The sequence below is a fragment of the Sprattus sprattus genome (assembly GCF_963457725.1).
Source record: "Sprattus sprattus genome assembly, chromosome: 19".
NCBI classification, from domain to species: Eukaryota; Metazoa; Chordata; class Actinopteri; order Clupeiformes; family Clupeidae; genus Sprattus; species Sprattus sprattus.
The window spans coordinates 19,091,904-19,116,480 of NC_137917.1; the positions used below are offsets into that span (position 1 = coordinate 19,091,904).

A 24,577-nucleotide genomic window follows, 5' to 3' on the forward strand; every position below is an offset into this window, starting at 1 on the left:
AAATATTTATTATAAATTATATAAATTGTTGTTAGCCCAGTGCAATGAAGAGAGAAATCGTTTGCATGTGTGCGTGTGTGGCCATGGTTGAGACTGACCCAGGATGTCAGGAGAACATTTACATGTTTATCTGCGTATGTGCTTGTTGAGTGTGTGTGTGTGTGTGTAAGAGAGAGAAAGAGAGAGAGAGAGACAGAGACAGAGACTCGGAGAGAGGGGGAGAGAGAGAGAGAGAGGTTGAGAGACACGTTGAAGAAAGAGATAATGTTTACACCTTGTCAACAACATGTCGCATGTGAGTCACACCATAACAGATGAAGTGATGAAGTGATACTCAGTGTGCCACACCTTTAAAAAGCCCCACACACTTAATTACATGGACTTATTAAAGTAACTTACACTCTATATTTACACATAGTGTTTGAATTTGACACAGCTGAACCACCTCTTAGCCTCAGGGCTACCTGTTAAACCGGTTTGAGCTCACGAATAACTCATACAGATCAAACATAGCCGATTGTTTCCCTTCAGAGCCACAAAGCCGTCCCCCTCTGTGTTTCTGTGTGTGTTGGTCTGTGTGGGTGTATGTGTGTGCGTGTGAGTGTGTTTTAGAAAGAGAGAGAGAGATAGATGTAAGGTTGGGTTTGTTTGTGTGTTTGTGCATTTGTGTTTTGCGTGGATGTATTTTTGACACTGAATAGGATAAGTTCCAGCTAGCTGGCAAGGTGGAACTATAGCATTGTGTAGAGGCATAAATATATCACAACAGAGGGGTGGATTAAGAAACCACGGGCCCCTGGGCCTGGACATGCTAAAGACTGAATGGGCTGGCTATCCAGTCAATTGAAAGAGCAAATCATGCATGACCACTTTTATGTTTGAAGGCGTCGTTCGGCAAGTATACTGTGCCTCTGACTGTGCTCACACAGCTTGTAGGTCTTGACGTTCAGATTCTGCGCCTTAACTAGCTATACCGCTAAATAGAGATTTGACATTGGCGAACAAGAGACATATTACCCAGCAATCATTATTGCATATCTGTATATGACAAAAATAACAAATTAAATAAGATATTATTCATGGGTCACTGGCATTCTGTGGAAATGAACGCAGATGAAACTCTGTTAAACCTTGTCTGAACATGTTCCTGGTGTCTTGCCAGGTGAAATTCCCCCCCAAAACACCCCCTTTGCACGAAAGGCTCACACAAGTGTGCATCACTTTATCCTCTGAGTCATTATCTCAATTAAAGTTGTGCTGTGCTGATCACACTGCATTTCTAAGCCATTTGCCTCAAGGATATACTGTAGTTCAAACTAGGTCACACTGCTGCATTTTAAAGGGATGACAATGCTTCATCAAAATGCTATGTGTTATTTCTGTACTCTATGTACAGGCACCTTTGTGTCTTTATCTTGAGTGAGGTAATTGGTGAGTTTCTATTTCATTCTAATAAACCAAGCAAAAATAGATACACAGAGGATGATAGAGGAAGAATACAGCTGAATAGAAACAAAACAGAGGAAGTGCATTTGATAGGAAGTAAAAGGTGAAACAGACCATTAAACATGTGTTACTTTCCAGAAATAAATTTTACATTGACAGAACACAAATGACACAAAAATATTATGTGTCAGAGCCATTATTATTACAAATGTATACTTAAAGAGTATAAGTATTCAATTGACACACAATTAACATTTAACACACCTCTGCTATGTCCATGTCATTGTTAACAGTACATAAGAGCAATGATGAGTTTACGTTATACATTCTTACATTTAACACACCTCTGCTATGTCCATGTCATTGTTAACAGTACATAAGAGCAATGATGAGTTTACGTTATCATTCTTATCTACTACGAATCAGGCTATTGATAACATGACTAGTTCACACTGCTTATGTGAACAGCAGCATGTGCATTGTTTTGTTTGGATACACTCACATGCTGTGTTCAGGCTCTCCACAACTCAAGCAAGGCTATTTTGAACCAATTACCAATCCGGTTTTAAATGAACACTTCTATAAACTACAATATGAAAATTATATTTACCACAGCTGAGAATTGAAAAATAACATTTAATGTCACACAACAATTACTGACAGACTAGGGTTCTCTGCCTCAACTATTGCCCTCATAAATTCTTAAAACCCAGATTGGATGTCCAAGTTAATTACACTTTTGGCAGTGCAGTGGACAGGAGTTGGACATTCTGGACAGGAGTACTGTTCAGCTTCACTTTTCTCACTGTGACTTCCTCTCCATCACTCTCATTTAGTTTGTCTGCCACGCATACAGCATGTCACACACAGGAACTGAGATGTGTTGGGGAGTGGGGCTCAAGGACGCTAAGAGCTTTGTGGATCTTTCTCCTCAAGACGAGACGTGAGAGAGGAGGCACTTTTCTGTGTTGCCAAGCGATAGCAAGGATTCCCCCTAAGCACAAGGCTGGCGTGGGGTCCCGGAGTGCTGGATTTGTCTCCAGTCAGTGGCATACATGAAAGGGCAGAGTTGAGACACATTTGCCCTTTTGTCTCACTGTCAATGTTGCCGCCTTGTGGAGGGAAAGCAGCACTACAGCGCTCTGGTGCTTTATCAGGCCCCGCTGTCTGGAGTGGACTTTTGTCAGACTTTGAAATTGGATTTCCGCAGCTCAGATTTTAAATGCTTACATTCACAGAATAGTTTTTTTTCTGCACTGCTTAGCTTGTAATATTTAGTCTCGGCGTAAGGGAAGAGAGAACTGAGAAAATGGGTTAAATTATAAAATATGTTATCAGGGGTCAGGGTCACGGACAGGAAATGCATTTTATAACAAAAGTTGTCTCGTCAGTGGTGTGACCAAAGCAATGCATTAATGAATTTCAGGCCACATTGCATTCTTTGAGTCACTTTGTATATTTTGTACAGTCTCTCGCTGGTACAGAGGAGAAGGGGGTAAATAAGTAAACAAAAGGGGTTTTATGTAACCATCTTTAGCCAGAGCTATTTTCCTGAAGCTAGTCCTGAATTGTGGCAGAACAAAATGGATTCTTTTTACTAAAGCTAGAAGCGCTGATTTTAACAATTTTAAACTCTGCTCTAGAAATGGTACCGCTCTGGAAAGGGTCACCAGTACCTAGTCATTTGGGTTGATGAGAAGCTTGATTTAAAGCACATGTGAATCATCTTGTAAAAAAGCTAAGAACAAAATTGGGGTTTCTCTATAGGAATAGGTGCTGCTTCACTTTCCTAGTCAGGAAAATGCATTATTGAGTCTGTTTTATATCAGTTTTAGACTGTGGTGATGTTATTTATGGCAATTCATCCCAAAGCACACTGAAATCCCCTGATGCTGTATACCATTCTGCTCTGCGTTTTATCACTGGAGACCGTTATGGCACACACCACTGTACTCTGTATAACAAGGTTGGCTTGCGGGCCCTGTCTGAAAAAAGGGTTGGTCATTGAAAGATCTTTATTGACAAAACGATCATTGGCTACTGCCTCTATATCTCTCCTCACTCATCAGCTGGACATTAGCTGGGACACTGGTCCTACATCACCTTTGGAAACTCCTGAGCCATTAGGGACCCCACCTGAGCTGTGGCTCAACAGCACGGTGGGTGCCAGTTTTCCGGTGCCTGATTGGACGGAGTGGACCTCTGCACTGGAAGAGAATGGACAGAAAGGAAGGTGGACCTAGGACGAAAAGAGACTTTCTGCCCTTCACAGTCTCGGGCAAAGTGACCTGGCTGCTGACACTTTCTACAGATTGGGGGACTAGAAGAGACCTGGCTTGGTGGCCTAGAGCCTTGAAGGAGAGTTACAGTATGAGTGAGTAGATTAAGCTGCCCTTGTTGGCGCTTCAACATCTCCTTTAGTTCTACAAGGTCAGGGTTGCTGACCCTACTAGGCACAGAGCTAGACTCTCCTTGAACACCATACAAGGTACCATATGCAGAGGAGACTGACTGTCTTCGGCCTCTCATAGTGGTGGTCATACCCTCAAGTTCCCATTTAATAGCCTCCCGCCGGACATCAAGTAGTGTTCGCGAGTTCCAGAAAGAGGCTTATTTATTATAAAGATGTAATTCCCTGTTAGCAAAATTACGTCCCCTCGACGTCCTCTAATGGTCTCTCTGAACGTTCTAAAAACGTAAATGTGAATGGTTCCCTTGACAACTCTAGGACGTTTTTCACGTCGCTCCAAGACCGTCCCGAGGACGTTGCGGTGACAATTGGGAAACGTTTTCTTTAGGTCCTGGGGACGTTCTGCAGGACGTTGCAAGAACGTCCCGAGGGCGTTGTGGTGATGTCTGGGAAACGTGTTTCTGTAAGTCCTGGGGACGTTCTGCAGGACGTTGCAAGAACGTCCCGAGGGCATTGTGGTGACGTCTTGGAAACGTTTTTTAAGAGGTACTCTTAAACATTTCATCTCTGACATTTTCAAGAGGGACCTTTCAAGAAAAAACTGGATATTGTGAGGATCGGGTCAGTTTAATGTAACTGCTTTGCAGGTGGGACAATGCGATGTTTAGTGGACAAACTTGTTAAAGCTTGCTGCTTTCGGTTGACTTAATATAACTTTGTAGACTAATCCCTGAAAATCGCCTTTCATTTTTTAAGTTGTGACAGTATCCAAGCGATCATATAACTGAGAGTTTACTACTCTTAATTGTTAATACGGGTGTATTGATTTTAAATGCTCTGGAAATATTAATAAAGTCTGTTGTACTTTCTGTACAATTTCTGTATAAATATTTGGCCTCTTCACAGTAGGTGCAAGACTCTGTGGCTTGTAGGCCTCTCCAGGTCTCCGTCTAACCATCAGACGACCATGTGTTGGGCAAAGCTGAAAATTGGACTCATCAGAGAAGACGAACTAGGAGACCCTCCAGTCCGCTTTGGTTCAATCCTTATGGTCTTTTACAAACCTCAGCCAGGCAAAGTACAACGTTGTCCCGGAAGAAAAACTTGCTTCCTTTTGCTCTGACAATGTTCCCCAACTCTGAGAAGTGTTTTTTCCAGCAGGGCAATGCTCCATGCCACACAGCCAGGCCAGTAAAGGTGTGGATGGAGTATCACCAGATCAGGACCCTGTCATGGCCAGCCCAATTTCGAGACCTGAATCCCATAAAAAAAAAGAGGAAGATGGATGGTCACAAGCCATGAAAAGAAGCCGAGCTGCTTGAATTCTTGCGCCAGGAGTAGCCCAACGGCAATGTGAAAGACTGGTGGAGAGCATGCCAAGACACATGAAAGTTGTGATTTTAAATCAAGGTTATTCCACCAAATATTGATTTCTGAACTCTTCCTAAGTTAAAGCATTAGTATTGTGTAGTTTAAAAATGAATATGAGCTTGTTTTCTTTGCATTATTCGAGATCTGAAGACACTGCATCTTTTTTGCTATTTTGACCAATTGTCATTTTTCTGCAAATAAATGATCTAAATGACAATATTTTTATTTGAAATTTGGTAGGAATGTTGCCAGTAGGTTATAGAATAAAACTAAAATGTACATTTTACTTTAACACATACCAATAAATAGTAAAACCAGAGAAACTGATAATTTTGAAGTGGTCTCTTAATTTTTTCCGCGGCTGTATATTTTAATTTTTGCTAGGAGCAGTTTTTGGCGCCTCCCTCTAGGTGGTGCTTTAGGCAACTGCCTTTGTCGCCTATAGGAAGGAATGGCCCTGCCTGGAGGGGTATAGTCTGGCCTAGGCGATTTTACACCCCCTGGTATAGTTTGGCCTAGGACAGTTTATCCCTTGGGGTATACTCTGGCCTGGAGGGGTATAGTATGGCCCAGGCTCTTTTACACCCCCGGGTATAGTTTGACCTAGGATAGTTTTTCCCTAGGTTTAATCTGGGCGGGTGTTTATTTGGCCTGGTACACCGGGACCCTGCCCACTCGTAGGGCTTATCAGGGACGTGCACAGGAATTTTGAAGGGCAGTTGCTCTGTCCTGTAGAAAAGGGGCAACACAATATTTTTTTCACTGCCGCTGCCACGTCCCCTCCATGTAATCACAAATTTTCAAAACATCATTTTAAACTGTCACTTACTGTGAATGCCACCCCCCCCCCCCCCCCCCCCCTCCATGTAATCGCACATTTTCAAGATATCATTTTGAACTGTCACTTACCGCGAATGCCACGCCCCCGCCATGTAATCGCAAATATTATTATTATAAAATATTACCTTAGGAGGGGCAACTTTTTTCCTTATGAGGGGCAACTTCAGTCGAAGAGGGCAAACGGGCAGTTGCCCAAGCAACCTTAGCACACTCCTGTGCACGTCCCTGGGGCTTAACGTCTGTGTTCTCTATTCCCTCAAACATACCCTGCAAACCGTGTTTTATGATGTATTTAACAATTATATCTTCCATTCTTCCAAAAATCACCACCACCAACCAATTCTCTGTTATCCAGCCAATTTATTTCAATACAATGCAATTACACAGGCTGACCACACGTCTACAGGTCATATTAAACACAATGTCACTCTCGCCTATACTGTACGTCCTATACATCAGCTTGTGAAAAATCAGTAACCTTAGAAACGTTTCACGGCCTGGGCCTCTTTTGTTTCAGTTACTTTAGAAACGTTTCACGTTCTGGGCCTCTTTTGTTTCAGTTACTTTAGAAACGTTTCACGGCCTGGGCCTCTTTGTTTCAGTTACTTTAGAAATGTTTCACGTCCTGGGCCTCTTTGCATCTTCGACTCTAGCCATTTATAGTGTTTAAGACACCTCCTGTAAGTGATCACATGTCTACGGCCTGTGGATTTTCCCTACCCCTCCCTGTATTTGCTATAAAAGTTAGAGGTCGTCATCAGTCAGATTACAGACAGTCTCTGTGCTTCCTACCAGTCTGACATCATCTGTCCAGTGTTCAGCTTGTGAGTATGTGCATACAGGGCTTTAACCAGAGTTTGAAAAACAGTCAGGTCGTGAGAAGGGGTTAATAATGTTCTATAAACTATGTGTGCAAAATGAAACCTGTGTCAAGGAGTTTCTTCAGTTCTTGGCTTACAAAAGAAACAGACTAATAGAATTGTCTGAACATTTTTGACATTTTCTGACACTTCCTACATTTGTTTTCTGTAGGTTTGGACATTGATTAATTAGACCTCATCATCAATGTGTTGATAGTTTAGTTGTTTAGTTTAGTGTACTGTAAGGTAGTTGAAAAGAATGAAAGTATTTTTTATTGACATCCAATATAGGCCAAATCGTTTTTTTTACAGCCAGCTTGCTAAATTGTTCAGTGTGTTACCGCTCAACTGTAGCCTTGGTTAATTTCAAGGGGAAGATGCTGTTTACTGTATGTGTGCATTTACTTCATCAAATTTAAATTAGGATTTCTTGAACCAGATTCTGTATTACTCGATTACCATGTAAAATGCTCAATAACATTTTGTGATTGCATTGGAATGTGTTCGTATTGTTTGCTATAACTTGTTGATCTCTGAAATGTTCCCCCAGGAGATGAGTTTAAACAGGCTTACTGCACCTGGCCAACTGTATCCAGGAGACTTCCTGAGATCAAACAATAATGCTGCCACTGCAACTTTTACGGTAAAGTGTATAATGTGTAGCAATAACCTTAAACTTCCTTATGTGTGAAAATAAGTATTCCTGACTCTTGCCTTTTCATCACAGGCTGATGGGCGCTTTGTTGTCACAACCACAAAGCAAGTTTGGGAAACTAACTCAGCAGGAAATGGAGGTGCCTTCATAATTATGCAAGCGGATGGGAACCTGGTCATTTACGACGACAACGACACACCTATATGGGCCACCGACACTGGCGGGAATGGTGGGCCAGCATCCCAGCTTTGCTTGACCGATGACGGGCAACTACAAATACTTGATGGTGGAAAACTGATCTGGAGTCGTCACTGAATGGTGTTCATCCTCCTGTTTCTGATGCACCACACTGAGACATCAACATCAGCACTTTTAAATGAAGTTGAATGATTTGATTCATGAAGAAGTGATTGACATGAAATAAAAAGCTAGATGAATATCTGTAGCTTGTTTTGGTTTTCTAAATGAATTGAGTCACCTTGAACTAACCAACTTTACTTGCTTCACTGCAATCAGTCAAGGTAAATTCTAAAGGAAAATATATTAGAAAAACTACACTTACATCAGGGACATGCACAGGAGTGTGCTAAGATTGCTTGGGCAACTGCCAGTTTGCCCTCCTCGAGTAAAAGTGCCCCTCAGAGGAAAAATAATAATAATATATATTTTGTCATAGTTCATTTTAATAGTTTAATGGTAAATTTAAACACCTGCATAATTTCATGTAGACCTAGTTAAAAAAATCGCCACCCAAAACATTTCATAAAGTAGCCTTCTTTACTTCCAATCGATAAGCCTATGGGCAACGAGAGAGAAAGTCAGTAGGGGTAGGGGGGCATGCGCCCTCCTCTGTTTACTCTGTTACTGTCTGCACGCAACCGGCACCTGAGCCTGCATTTCCGCCCGAGACATTCACGGTTGTTTTCTTCTGAGTCGATGAAAAAACTGCTTTAACAATGTCAGAAAAGGTGAGTTTTAAGTTGTAGAAATGTATAACAAACGAACAATCATCATCATGTTTTATGAAATGTATTAAAACCTTCATAAATCGAGGCTCAGTTTGCCACGTTTAGCCTAAATAATCAGATGGCTAGTTTGCCTACCAGACAACCAGCCCGTTATCACATCATAATATTTTGGTAGGAAAACTAAGCTATGTCTGCTAATGGTCAGTTTATAACATTTCGTTTTAACAATAAGAATAAATGATGGAAATAATGCATCACATAAATTATTTCATTCAAAATGGTTACATTTCGAAATCCTATCACTATTTTGGGTGTTGTATTTCATCCTTACTGACCGCTAGACGGTGCTTTCAAGCACTGGATAATCCATCTCGCGCACGCTTCTCTTCTTCTCTCCTCTTCTCTTCTCTTCTCTTCACTTCACTTCTCTTCACTTACCTTATCTTATGAGAAGGAAAAGAATGACCAGAGACGACTTTGAATTGCATTATATTGGTACTTTAAATAATCATAATGGATGAACCAAATGAATCACAAACCAATGACCAACAAGTTTATTGACTTATTATTGATACTTTAATGTATATTCCAGCAGTTTTTACAGACATCATGTCACGTCAATGCATGTTAATTGCATCCTTTTTACGTAACGGTTTGAGGCCTGAAGTTAACGAGCCATCTGGTTACACCTGTGTCTGCTCACTGTTGAGGCTATCACATGAATTAGCTCCAGGTACTCGTCATAGTTGACCTTCCCGTCTCCGTTGCTATCCACCTTGCGCCTGAATTTGTCCACTTCTCGCTTCTTCTCTGTTTCCTGTGTGTGGGAAAATCAAGGAGGAAAGAAAGAGAGAAAGAAAAAGAGAGAGAACGAAAGTGGGGGGTTAAATAATCCAGTTGTGCATATTTAAAACATATCCTCGTGTCATATACATAAAGCTCTATTTAAAAGGAGCAGTGGCCGAAATAGCTGTACATTACCAGTAGCAGAGATAACACCAGTTGCTTTAGTAGTGGACAGAACTGCAATATGTCCAGTATCATTGTGTGTCAAGGTAGAAGCATTGTGTGGTGGTATTCATTTATTCAAGTATTGAATGGTATTTATTTATTCAAGTATTCATTTTATAACAAGTTATATGCATTGTATAGACGTGTTGTTCTGGGTGGTGGTTGTGGGAAAGTGTGTGTCTGTGTGACGGGGCTGAATGAAGAGGCAGCTGAATGAATGGGATTAAAGGGGCTCTCACAGTCAGGCAGTATCCAAGATCTTTCTGAATCAGGTTACGGAATTCGGCCTTTCCAATAAGGCAATCCCTCCCGGCAGTTCTCTGAAATGTGCACACCACTGTACGAATGGCCCTTTCCACGTCTAACAGAGAGAAGGAGAGGAGAGAAGAGAATAAGAGGTGGCCCGGAGATGAAGGAATAACTGGACTGTTGAATGAGGTAGGAAGAAGACTGAGGTTTTTACATTCAGCTGTCATATGATATAAATTAAATATAATGTTTTTGCTTATTACGGTGCCCCTGAATGGTCAAACATTTTTGCACCACCTCAGGAAGGGAGTCCATTTTCCAAGTTTTGTGTCATCAAAGAGTTGCTGAGATATTATCTTTCTGTCAGAATCATGAATTGTAAGACAATAAAGGGATAAACAAATCAATTACCTTAAACACTTGCTGTTACATATTTCATACTTGATATATTTACCTTAAATACCTGCTGTATCATATCTGGTACTTACATTTTCGACAAGATTTTACTGTTAAGTATGAAATATAAGCAACATAAATCGAAAACTGCCAAAGATTACCCTGCCAAATACTTGAGTGTTACTACATGAAGGCAGCTATTCAAAGGCCCACTACTGCCTACAGTGCACAGACAATCCACCAGAGGGCAGAACATGTACTAGATGTGCATAGAACAGGTACAAATTAATGATTTTGTAAATGTAATTGGATTTAAAGTCTTAATGAATACATGTCAGAGTACCAGAGGAAATCATTGTGTTACGGTGTAAATCTTATGGGTGATTTGTTTAAAAATGGGCTATTTTGTTGAGCAAGCCAAATGGATCTTTAGGAGATTTAGGGCAAGTATCAGCATACCAAATTTGCAGAGGTTTTGAAATATGTCAGTTGCAGAATCCCCTACAGAATATGGTGTGCATGCAAAGAACGTCACCAAGTATGAGCATACTAAATTTCAAAAGTTTAGCTTAAGCCATTCTTCAGATAAAACAATTTGTTTCAGTGCCCCACATGGACAAAACTCACGAAATATGGCGTGTATCCAAAAATATGGAAGCGATATGACAGGTCAAAACTTTATATTCTGTATAAGCCATGTGGGGCTACAATCATCCCAAATTTCCTCAACCACTTCCCATCAGTGGCGGTCCGTGCATTTCACGACTAGGCCTTCAGCGATGTCCTACACGATGTTAAACTGAGCGAATCCACCTCCTAATACCATCATTATGACGCCATGGCTCTCAAACCATTATATTTATACAGAAAGGCAGTATAAGTGAGCATTGCATCACCTTATAGTTGAGTACAACAGACTTTATTAATATTTCCGGAGCATTTAAAAGTCAATACACCCGTATTAACAATACATTAAGAGTAGTAAACTCTCAGTTTTATGATCGCTCGGATATTACTGTCACAACTTAAAAATAAAAGGCGATTTTCAGGGATTAGTCTACAAAGTTTTATTAAGTCCACCGAAAGTAGCCTATGTGAGCTTTAACAAGTTTGTCCACTAAACATCGCATTGTCCCACCTGCAAAGCAGTTTCATTAAACTTCCCATCCTCACGATATCCAGTTTTTCTTGAAAGTTCCGTCTTGAAAATGGCGTTGTAATTGTATCAAAAACTGGAATTATCAAGTTGGTGTAAACTAGTTTATTTGAGTTGGTTAATGTAATTATATTTAGTCTTACCAATTGAAACAACTAGCATAAATATAGCTGCAAGCAGCGATGGCGGTTTCCTCCTCCAGACATTGCGAACCAGGGAAAAATGTATTTTTGTGACAATTTGTCATTGTATAGAAAGATCCATGCTGCAGACTTGCCAATGGGATATTGCATTTCAAATGCATTACTTTGAAGATCCTCAAGGGCCATGGCTTCAAGCTAAGAGTGAGAAGGGGTGTGGTCATCCCTACATTTCCTTTAATGTTGTGTGTGTGTGCTTGCACGTGTCAAAGGAGCCTGTCTGTGTGTGTGTGTGTGTGTGTGTGTGAGAGAGAGAATCTGGAGCACACACGCGCAAAGGAGCAGAGAGAGAGAGACCTTCTACTGAAAATCACCCTAGAAATTAGCCAAGCATGCATGTTTCAAATATTCACCAAAAATCCACTTTTCATCTTACAGTCAACTTTTTTTCAGATTTGCGTACTTAACACTCTCAAGTGTCTTCACATGAACTTGTGATTGAATAAGAATATCACTTTTTGACCTGTTGATGTGTAAAGCATTATTTTAGCGTTAACAATGTATCCAATTTGCTTTATATCAATCATTTTTTAAGATATGAAGTTGCCTTTGCACATGGGAACATGTTGTAGTGTCTTCCAGTGACATGTCAAGTTTGGTGTTGATTTCACAAAGATTTGCCAAGATATGACTTCACTTCCTGTTTGGCGACTTTTCAGCTGAATTTGAGTGGCTGTACCGGACAAACGGTTGTGAGGATCAAAATTCTTTCCATAACTTTTGTGAGGCTAGGTCTGAAGATCATCTCTGGTGATTTTGAAGAAGATTTGCCAAAAATAGTAGGAGGAGAAGGCTTTCAAAGGTTTTTGATAAAACCGGAAATAGCGGAAAATCTATATAACCGGAAATTGACGCCATGGGGTGGGTTTAATTCGTCTTGATCCAGGGAATCCAGTGGTACCAATGTTTTGAAAATCGGTCATACGGTTCAAAAGTTGTGTGTGTTACAAAAGTCCAACTTTGACCTGTTGGTGGCGCTAGAGTGGTGTAATGAGAGCCATGAAACTTGGTGAGAATGAAGAAGGGACTGTCCTTAATGAGTGTGCCAAATTTCACAAAAAGTTACCATATGGTTCTAGGGGCTGCCATTGACTCCCATGGCAGGAGAATAATAATACCTACGATAACAATAGGTTACCTCCTACCGGAGGAAACCTAATAAGCATTGAAACCGATGTACGTCGTTTTCGCATTAGCCAGCTAAACTGAGCACTGAAGCAATGCACCGATCTGCCTCAGTATCCAATCAAAGGACGTTTACGTGTCACGTTCAACGCGAGGAAATAAATCTTGTGTCGCCAACTCGAAATCTGATTGGTTGTCACAACTGTCTGTTTCAGTTCATTCAACTTAAATGAACTGAAACAGCCAGTTGTGATAACCAATCAGATGTACACGGGCCTTCAATGTGAATTCTGAAGGCCTCAGGGAAGATTTCTGTTCTCGGGGAAGATTTCCCGGAGCGTGGCAACACATGATAGCTGAAATATGATTGGATGAAAGCTCTAACATAAATTAACAACGCTGGAAGCTATGAGATGAAGATAATGGACTATGGGGAATAATTTAATACATATTTATGAAAAGAAAATATTAAAATTACATTTATTTTATTACATTTATTTTCTGATGATGTTTAGGCCAGCAGAGAAGGCCTTGAAGGCCCTGACGGACCACCACTGCTTCCCATAAACATAACCACAAACATTCCACACTGTGGCTATAATGAGAAGCAGATTTGCCTTCATTTAGGCTGCAGTTGAAAAAACTCTCTGCAAACATAGTTGTTAGAATAGTCAGAGGTGTTCCTTAAGTCTTATTGATACCAAATATTTTGATGAGATGATCTTAATGTACATTTGATGTTTGGTCTAATGTTTGGTTTTCTCCCCCTCTCAAACCCTTGGTGAGGGTGTGTGTGTGTGTGTGAGAGAGAGAGAGAGAGAGAGAGAGAAAGAGAGACTACCAAGATATGCTCCATTCTCCGGTTTATTAACTGTTCATAAACTCTGCCATTCATTTGACATGGGTCATCATGTGCTAGATTTGGATCACTCTGGCAATCGCTGCTAGCTCCGACAACTTTTGACAGTGTGTAGACATGGACTCACTCGATTTCCTATAGCCAGAAAAGGCAGACCCACACACACAAACTGGCACACGTACAGACTGCAACCAGGTACCCGAGGTGTGAATCACTACCCTGATAACCCAGCCGTATACCTGTCATCGGTTCAGGGCTCTGTGGAACAAGACGTTAAATAAACCTAGGTCACCATTCAACGCCAGAAAAGGCCTATCGCAGCATTTATAATTAAAACAAAGCCAGCGTCCAAAACGGCTCAGTAGAAAAACTTACCCATAATGATTATCTCAACTGTTAACGAGCAGTTCAGCTGTAGTGGAAATTATTTCTTCAGGGACGATTCAACGATCTTAAATAACCCAAAGCCTTAAAACGAAACCTTTGTGCGATACTGTCTTTCAAATCATAGGGCGTGTCTTGTGGATGAAAAGAAGGAGGGGGTTGGTGGGAAAAAAGAGAGGGAGAAAGAGAAAGAAACTCTGTGCGCATCTGGATGCCAAACATAGACTTTTGATCGGATGACAAATACAGTAAATATGTCTTGGGGGGTCTGCATGCCATCAGCGTCAAGCAGAAGGGCTCCGTGTGAAGCGGTTTAGGGGAAGGCGAGAGGACAGGAAGATATGTTCCTGTTTCTGCGTTAAGTGTAATACAAGGAACACAGCACACATCAGCATTTCAATTGAACCTGCACATAGACATGGTGCATGAGGACCTGGTGGACACTGAGTGCAGACTAAATATTTATTATAAAATATAAAAATTGTTGTAAGCCCAGTGCAATGATGTCAGAGAAAATGTACATGTTTATCTGCGTATGTGCTTATTGAGTGTGTGTGTGTGTGTGTGTGTGTGTGTGTGTGTGTGTGTGTGTGTGTGTGTCAGAGAGAAAGAGAGAGAGAGAGACAGAGAGACAGAGAGAGGAAGGGAGAGAGAGAGAGAGAGAGAGAGAGAGAGAGAGGGACGTTGAAGGCAGAGATAATGTTTACACCTTGTCAACAACATGTCACATGTGAGTCACCCCATAACAGATATGTGATGAAGTGATACTCAGTGTGCCACACCTTTAAAAAGGCCCAAACACTTAATTACATGAACTTATTAAAGTAACTTACACTTTATATTCACACATTCAACTAAGAAAAAAATTATACACAGATATACTCAATAATAGAGACTGACCATGAAAAGACTGAAGTGTTATTGCTGTTTTTATTATTTAAAGAGTCTACTATAACACTTTTGCAGACAGACAGTGTTTGAATTTGACACGGCTGAACCACCTCTTAGCCTCAGGGCTACCTGGTAAACCAGTTTGAGCTCACGAATCACACATACAGATCAAACATAGCCGATTGTTTCCCTTCAGAGCCACAAAGCCGTCCCCCTCTGTGTGTCTGTGTGGGTGTATGTGTGTGCGTGTGAGTGTGTGTGTGTGCGTGTTTGTGTGTTTAAGAAAGAGAGAGAGAGATGAGAGATGTTAAGTTGTGTCTGTGCATTTGTGTTTTGCGTGGATGTTGTTTTGACACTGAATAGGATTAGTTCAGGTCTGGCTGGCGAGGTGGAACTGTAGCTTTGTGTAGAGGCATAAATATAACAACACAACAGAGGGGTGGGTCAGGCTGGCCAGAGAAACAGAGAGAAGAAAAAGTAGAAAAGCAAATGAGTGGAGAACAGAGAAAAGGGACTAAGAATAAGAATTTAAGAGACAACCTTGTTGTGCTATGAGCATGTTAACTAAAAGAGAGAGGATGAACCATGATGGTGGTTCGTGCCACAGCAACGCATCAGGGAAATGCAGCCCAGATCAGTAACAAGGAAGAACACACAACATTAAATGAAACAATGTGAATCAATTCATGTCTTGAGATCCTATTTACTGAAGCCTCCCTGTTGGCTCGCCAGAGCACCAATGAGCTGCCAGAATTCCGGGAAAGTCAACTCCCCATCACTGTTCTCGTCCAGTGAGCCCATGAGTTTGTCGATGGCGGCTGGGTCGCTGGCATTCTGTGGAAATGAAAGCAGACGAAACTCCGTTAAACCTTGTCTGAACTTGTTCCTGGTGTCTTGCCAGCTGAAATTCCCCCCAAAAACACCCCCTCTGCACGAAAGGCTCTTGTGTGCATCACTTAATCCTCTGAGTCATTATCTCAATTAAAGTTGTGCTGTGCTGGTCACACTGCATTTCTAAGCCATTTGCCTAAAGCATAGAGTTCAAACTAGGTCACACTGCTGCATTTTAAAGGGATGACAATGGCACCGGCCGATGCTCCATCAAAATGCTATGCGTTATTTCTGTACTCTATTTACTTTACCTTTGTGTCTTTACCTTAAGTTAAGTATTTGGTGAGTTTCTATTTCTGTGCTCGACTGTTTCCATGGTATTGTTGTATTGTATTTTAGCATATCTTACTTTTTAACTATGCATGTATAACCATCAAACATGCTGGACTTGTCTGGAGTGGCATAACCGAAAGGGGAGGGTTGAGACTCATTTGCCCTTTTGTCTGACTGTCAATGTTGCCTCCTTGTGGAGGAAAAGCAGCACTACAGCCTTCTGGTCCTTAACAGACTCCGCTGTCTGGAGTAGACTGTTGTCAGCCTTTGAAATTGGATTTCCGCAGCTCAGATTTAAAATGCTTACATTCACAGGATTGTTTTTCTGCACTGCTAAGCTTATAATATCTAGTCTTGCCGCAAGGGAAGACAGAACTAAGAGAATGGGCTACAAAACATTTAGGTTTTTTTATGTCACAGACAGGAAATGCATTTTATAGCAGACAATTTTGTCTCGTTAATGGTGTGACCAAAGCAATGAATTTTGTTACATTATAGGAATTTATATAGAATTTTACTTTAAATGAATATTGTGAATCGTTAAAAAAAACCTAATTCTCTGAGTCCCTTCGTATATTTTGTACACAGACCTTGAGCCCCCATGAGTTCCCATGCTGTATCCATTATTACCTTGACCAGGTTGGGCAGCTGTGAAACCACCAAGCTCTGGAACTCGTCTCGGCTGAGAGTATCTGAGGAGCCATCCTTTCCAGCAAAAGCCTTAAACTGGGAAACCAACACACTGATAGCAGCCTCCATACTAGGTGAGAGAGAGAGAGGGAGAGAGAGAGAGATAGAAAGAGAGAGAGAGAGAGAGAAAAGACAATGCTAAATCAATTAGAATTAAAAAAAACTATGTAGAAGCCTCATAAGATACGCATACTACAACTCATGTTGCACATTAGAGAAAGAAAGTCAAAGACGGTACTGAAGGACAAAGGTAAAGTGTTATATATCTGAAGGCATATTGAAAGGGAGTGAAAATGGTCTCACCTTGATAGTAGTTTCACAGAGGAATGATCTGGATGTTGTTCTGTTGTCTTTTCCGCCAGTCCTTTTTATATTCATCCCTTTATTGGATAACACAAGAGGTTAGCAGAAAATGAATGATTGACTGTTGAACTCCCTCATGTTTTCACAGTTACTCTCTCAAACACATTTCTTTCACCCATCTGTGACTAAACTCTTTAGGTTTTTTCCACACCAAAAGTGGGCAGTGTGGACATTAAGATTTCCATGATGTTACCCAAACATACACACTCTAGCACTGATAGCCCTGTTCAGAAATCACAGCAAATGGTTGATTATTAGGTTTCTGATCAATGGATTATTTCTTTAGGATTTCAATCTCAACAATCCAGGTTAAAAAATAATTTAAGAGTGTTCTAGAAGGGTTAGGGTAACTCCCGATCCAATGGTTCACAGCAGAGTCTTTGGATGGGTTTAAACTGACTGACCAAACTGGTACAACTACCCTACTAAGGATAGATATCCATTCCATTATTGTTCAAACTGAAAACTTAAAAATGAAGAAAGACATTTAAACCAAAATAAGACAGGCTACAGAGAGTTTCTGTTAAATGCGATTTGAACCCAAATCAGTGTGAACATCACTGTGAATGCATTCGAAATCTTGAGCCATTCCACTGATTACTCAGTAACCATGAAAATGTCAGGTCAAGTTTTCAAACATTACACACAGTGGTTGATATTTCCCCAGATTCCATGACGATTTAAGTTTCCCCAGTAATGTCAGTGGGGTTTTTCTGCCTGGCTTTGTGCATTGACTCCCATAGGTCAGGGTGAAATGACATGAAGATATAACATGTGGAATCTGCTCCTGTGGCCAGTTTCAGGTTAGCCCCCCCACCCCTTCTCACACCTCCCCCTGTAACTGTCCCCCCCCCCCCCCCCCCCTCCAACAACTGAACTCTTGCACTATACCTACTTCCCCCCCCCCCCCCCCCCCCCCCCCCACCGTGGCTGACTGCCACTCACCCTCCTCTAGCCATTGTACATTTGCACTATACTTAACTTCACCCCTCCCCCCACCCTGGCTTGACTGCCACACACCCTCCTCCAGCCACTGATCATTTGCACTACACCTCATTCCTCCCCCCCTATACCTGGCTTGACTGCCACACACCCTCCTCCAGCCACTAAACATTTGCACCTTAATGTCTTTTTATAACTGTATCCACTTCACTGTATTACCTGTATTGATTGTACTTTACTACCTCATTCTCTTGATTTCACTTGTTACCATCAGTTTACTTTCACCTGCACTTTATATACTTATCATACCTCACTCTTAGCTCAATTGCTGCTATTCAATTTCTGTTTATATTACAATTCTGTGTCATATTCTAACTCTTACTGTACATATCATATTTATTCACTTAGTCCACCCTACATTTGCACATACTCTGCACTTTTATTGCTATTTGCACTTACTGGTTAGATGCTAAACTGCATTTCGTTATCTCAGTACTTGTACTCTGTATAATGACAATAAAGTTGAATCTAATCTAATCTAATCTAAATACTCTGTTCGGGACGGGCACATGAACTACGGACATCACAGACGCATGTTTGTTCTTATTATACTTTCCAAGGGGACATTCCTGAGAAAATGCTTAATGGGGCTTCATATTCCAAAATAGGGAACAATGTTTTTTTTATGAGACAAAAAATGGAGGGTACACAGACATCCGCACTGAGCTGTGCACAGACCCCCTGATGACAAAATTTACGTTACTCAGACCCTTGTGGACCCTGTCACACATGGGTATGCAAAGTAAAACATTGGCCCAAGGGGACAGGTATAGTTTTGTGAACTCGGCTTTGTGCTACGCGGACACAGACGTGTGCATGGGTGTCTCCAAAGTATACCTGTTTTTCTGTTGTGGACGTGTCTCAGTGCACAATCTCAAACACTCAGTCACACTGTTGAAATATCTCTAGAATGTGTGAATCTACAGCATCGATTTATTAAGTTATTTTTTCATAAGTCTGTAGTTTTCTCTGCCCCTTCATAACTTTTACTCCTCTATTGAAACACTACCCACCTTATGATACCATTACGAATCTAATTAACTATCTACCATTTTAATAATCTACCAATCTAATCAGGTAGCATTCGCTGAAGCATTAAATAAATGAAACTCTCATTTTATCAGTGGTTCTCCTGTAGTTTTTTTTTCCAGGGCGCAAGCACACTAATAAAAATGTGTATCTGTACTGCAAGTCACTATGCGTAAAAGCGTCTGCTTTATAAATAAATAGCCTAAATAGTGTTTTTTCTTGACCCTGAGCCAGTGCTTGGAAAACTTGCATGCCCAGTAGTCAGCACGAACACAACAGCAGGTGCTGCTCAGACTGTGCTGATGACGGAATATGTGTCATGTGTCCGCAGGAGACTCAGACAACTTGAGATCACTGTGGCCCTTCGTGGTTCTTAAAAAAAAATTATGAACTCGGCCCTCTCTTCTGCTGAGGTCAGGGGGTTGATGATGTCACCATTGTTCCTTTCTCCGGGACCATAATACCCCCCCCCCCCCACACACACACACACACACACACACACACACACTCACATCTGTGCAGAGGAGAGGAGTTGCTCTGGTTGGTGCTCTGGGTCCCCTCTAGTTCCCGGGTACCATTGGCTCTGGTGCTTAAGCCTCTTCCCACTGTTCATGAGGGAGGGATTTGCTGACAGAGACAGAGACAGAGTCAGGGCTCAGATACATACGCGTTTTTGTAAAAACGCGACGCTAGGAAATGCATTGATTCCTATGGTACGGGGCGCTTTGCGTGAAAGCGCGCCGTACCATAGGAATCAATGTATTTCCTAGCGTCGCGTTTTTACAAAAACGCGTATGTGTATCTGAGCCCTAACAGCCCAGGCTGCATCATCTCCCCAGCGTTTCCTGTTTTCTGTGACTTTCAGTTATTTATAGAGTAAACGCCTCAGGCGTGGTCTGGTCTGACAGTCTCTTTAATCCAAAACACACGCCAGACAGTCTCTCGCTGGCACAGAGGGGAAGGGGGTAAATAAGTGAACAAAAGGGGTTTTATGTAACCATCTTCAGCCAGGGCTATTTTCAAGCATGCACCTCTGGTGTCAGTTCCTGGCCTCGAATGAAAATTCACCCTCCCCTGTGACACAATTACACGCAGTCAAGTCCCAGTAACACTTGTCACACGCTTGCCACACAGTCCTGTAAGACATGACTAAATGCAGAGGCTCATTAGTAATTCACAATTAGATAATCAGGAAGACTGACAGCCGAGAGGATGATTAGATACATATCACAGCAAAAAATGGCAGCTTAAACTCGCTCTCTCTCTCTGTCACTCTCTATTGCTTGTGTGAGAAAGTTGTTGAAAAAGTAGATTTGTTCTTCTAAGATCTTTCTCAGCTGACTATACACGAGACTTGATATTAGCAAAATCAATTTAATAAAGAACAATGGCATAGAATGAAGCACAATGGGGTACTATTCATGATATTAGCAGCATAAAAAATGTTTTTGTAACAGATGGGATTACAAGGCATCATTGAACCTCATTTATGGGTCTTTCTGTATTTCAAGATTTGTTGTGAACAGAATACAAATTTGTAAACAAAGCTATATTTGAATTAAAATGAATGTACATTAATCTTTTGCTTTTTTAATCAGATTTCTTTTTTTTCTTGGTCAACATGTCCTTGATGGATTCCTTTTTGCGCTTTCCACCTGAGGCAAATAAACAGAAAATCATCTAGTTAGAACTGCATAGAGAAGTGCACAAATGTAAGGCATTCCATTTTGTGTTATTCTAACAGGTGTGTGCTGACAAGGACTTTAGTTTAACACATCTTAATACAAAGTTAGCGCATTTTGAGTATTTCCAACACAAATCCACCTTTTCCTTTGCTGGGGGACTCGGCGGTTTGCGGGGAGCGCTTGGCATAAGCTGCCTTCATCCGCTGGATGTTTTTCTTGCTGATGATTTCATGCTCCACAATGGGTTTTGGATAGTCTTTTCCCACAATGCACCCTGCCTGCTCCTGAATGCTACGTGGCGCTTTCCAGGGCTCATATATGTACTGGTCGGGGAACTTCTTCAGAAGAGGGAGATACTTCCTAAACAGATGGAGTTATTTTCAGCCATATGCTTTAGACCACGTCACAGTACACAGTATACACTAACAAAGGAAGTGATTAACAAACCACACTAAAAAATGCGAAGTTCTACTTTCTAATAGGCCCTTACTTGATGTAGTCTCCATGCTTGTCTGTCTTTTTGCCAAAGGCGACGGGTGAGTAGACCCTGAAGTACTGATGGAAGAAGGCACTTGCTGAGAGCCATTGCCAGTTCCCAGCATTCAAAGCCCAGTCCGCGTCCAGCAACAGTTCCTCAAACACCTACAGGCACAGGACAACTTTTATGAGAGGCTAGCAAAACTCCCTGGACACAACCTGCACTGTTCACACTTAATTTCACTTCTTACCTATTCCTCAAAGGTGTGTTTACACACCACAATAAGGTAGGCACATTCCAAAACTTGACTTAATTAGCTAAAACTAAATGTAATTAGTCATTCAAAATAACATTAGCTGAGGCATGTTTTATATTACATTCCTACGCCATAAAAACATGCACTGTTTGAATAACAAAAGGCTAATTTTCACAAAGCAACTGTTTTTAGAAGCATAAATGTGGACCTTCTGTCCCTCCTCCCAGCTGATCCACAGGTCGCCCCTGGTGAGGAAGCAGGCCACGGCGTGTCTGGCCAGGTGGTGGATCCAGCCCTCCTGCCTCAGCTGGGTCATGATGGCATCGATGAACGGGAATCCTGTGCGGGCCTAAGAAACCATTGCAATTCCACATCACACACACACACACACACACACACACACACAAACACACACACACACACACACACACACACACACACACACATCTAATAACTGATACAAATTAAATTAATTAATTCTGTCTATGATTGTAAAAAGTGCATGCATAATATTTGTATCAAATCAAATAGATGCCAAAATAAGGCATACAGTTGTGTACCTCTCTCCATGCTGCCAAATGATCTGGTTTGTCATCCCAGTCCACCTGCACACACACTGAATTGCCCTCCATTTTGTTGAAGTTGGGCACCCCCAAGGCGGCGGTATAAAAAAACTCCCTCCACAACAGTTGCCCATGCAAGGAGACAGGAGGCTGGGAGTGTTTTTTCTGTAAGAAGAGGGGGGGAGAGAGAACCAGTCTGCATGTCACACCTTAGAGCAAGATGGTCAGTTACTTTTGGACTGATGTGGAAACGAAGCGGGATGTAACTCACGCCTTGGTAGACGTCGCTCAGCCTCCACCAGAAGGTGCGTGCAGACAGGCAGCCGAAGCGGACGTAGGGGCTGAGGACAGTGGTGCTGGGAGTCAGGGCATTAGGAGACGTCTGGGGTTTCTCAAAACTGCAGACCCAGCCCTAGAATTCATAAGAGAAATGCATATTTTTCATTTTTCATTTAGAGCGATGTCTGCAGAGTGGAATATTCTTCAACATTCAAAAACTATAATCTTGTGAGGATATCGAGAGATGCTTTGTATTTGTTTTTCAAACGATTTGACCGTATTGACCTTTCGTACTCTAATAAACATATAATGATCTAATTATTTTATTCCTTCTACTGTTGTGCTCTGACTGCTATATGACCGACTGCATGTAGAAAGCTAGTACCTGCTTGCCCATGTATTCATCCAGTCTTTTCAAAGCCTCTTGCTCCCCGCCAGGAAAGATCTCTGGGCTGGCCAGCTCAGGGTCTTGGCCAAGATCCTCCAGAGTGGGGATGCCATAGTTCTTCTCATGCGTGTCTGTGCATGGAGTTATCACTCCTAAATAGAGACAATACAACAACTATTTAGAATGGCTGCCATCACATTTCATCCAGGAGTCAAAAGCACTGAGGAACTTTCATGTTCTACTTGTAATGTTTTTTTGAGAGCACTGTGAACCAAACCACTTTTGCATTGTGAACCAAACTGTCATTTCTGTCATTTCTGAAGAAACTGTGGGGTAGTGTGGTAAACTTCACAATACCTTAATGATGAATGTATTAATTTCACCGAGTGCATGATGTATTTCATACCTTTCATATCTTCTAAAGAGGGAGCGGGGACTGGTCGTTTGGGTAGCCCCATGCTCTCCAGAACTGTCTGGAAGCGTACGTAGGTCAGAGGGGGCTTCTGATTATTCTCATCTATAATTCTGAACAACAACAACCAATTTACAATCACATGACATGAAAGGCACGAAGCACATAATCCTTATTGGTGATGAAGAGACTAGCCTCGTGAAGCATTACCTCTCTAGGTTGTAAAGTGTGTGAGAGATCTTCTGGATGACTTCCACTCCGTGGTCTCCTGCCAGTTTCAGGACTTCCATGTCCCGCTGAAGGCTGTAGGGCTCTGTGTCCACCTCAAAAGTCAAGCGTGTGATCTTCCATTTCTGAAACAGTTCAGGGAGTACTTCGTCTGGCTTTCCCCTCACCACAAATAGCCTGTTGGGAATAGACACAGACATAAACTTGTTGGGTAGTCTTTACAAGTGCACTAAAAGAAGGCCTTACGGCGATTCATCTGATGTTCTACCTGGAGTTAAGTTTTCTTAAACTGCAATCCAAGTCTTTGAGGGCCCCGATCAGAAATCTCCAGCGGTTGATGCCAATTTTGGTGTTGTTGGGGTACCAAGGGTCAAGGATGAACACGGGGTACAGCTGCTTGCAGTCGCGCAGGGCAGCAGTCAAGGCTGGGTTATCATGCAACCGCAGTCCTTTTCGGAACCAGTGAATACAGTTGTGCGTCATGGCAATAGAGCTGTTTGGGGGGGGGGGGGGGGGGGTAAAAATACACATTGTAGTTATTGTTATAACTAGGTATGAATAACACAAAGTTCCTATGCAAGACAGACAGCAACTAGAATGCGTTTTGGACATGATATGTTAACAATAAAGTTTATGTTTTTAATAGCACTCTTAAATGTGTGAGTTGTCCTCAAAACAACTGCTTCAATAACTCACACTAAGTGTCAACGCAAGCATTTCTGATATGGGCTAATGATCATCTGCTAATACCGGGACTTGAGTAACTTTGAAACAAAAAATAAATAAAAGCACTTACGTCGAGTGCCCAGTAGTATGCCTTCGAACTGGTTCCAGTTCTCACTATTCCGCAGTTTTATTCTTTCTCCCTCCGACCCCGCAGCTTCAAGGCACGTGTAGCCAAACTGTTTTGTAACATTCAATCAAGGGGTTACAAAATGTGTATGTTTAAAACACGTGTTACCATCGGTGGCTGTCAAGAGCCAATCAGCATTTGCTCCCAGCGTCTCTCTTACTCGGTGGTACTGGGTCGACGGTTTACCTTTCAGGAAACGGTGCACGGTAAGGTTCTGTGGAGCCAGCGACAACAAGCGGCAATATTTTGGTAAATAGAGTCAAAAAAAAAGTCCGCTTCAAAGTTTTGTTTGAAAATCCAGTTTGACGTACAGTATGTTTCCACGTTTTGCACGGCATATGCCTGTTACGCAGCTAACTATTCTAT

At 41.7% G+C, this 24,577-nt stretch overlaps 1 protein-coding gene across 1 annotated transcript; it reads right to left on the minus strand.

Annotated features, from left to right (window-relative positions):
- Positions 1 to 20,540: 20,540 nt before the first annotated feature.
- cry5 (cryptochrome circadian regulator 5) lies at positions 20,541 to 24,284 on the minus strand. Its single transcript, XM_080858307.1, has 11 exons — positions 24,155 to 24,284; positions 23,627 to 23,851; positions 23,341 to 23,535; positions 23,125 to 23,243; positions 22,716 to 22,870; positions 22,323 to 22,463; positions 22,049 to 22,216; positions 21,697 to 21,837; positions 21,245 to 21,396; positions 20,894 to 21,114; positions 20,541 to 20,724 (listed from the first exon to the last, which is right to left on the minus strand). Exons 2-11 carry the CDS (start codon positions 23,839 to 23,841, stop codon positions 20,660 to 20,662), a joined length of 1,572 nt encoding a protein of 523 aa, XP_080714433.1. The 5' UTR covers positions 23,842 to 23,851; positions 24,155 to 24,284; the 3' UTR covers positions 20,541 to 20,659.
- Between the last annotated feature and the right edge of the window lie 293 nt (positions 24,285 to 24,577).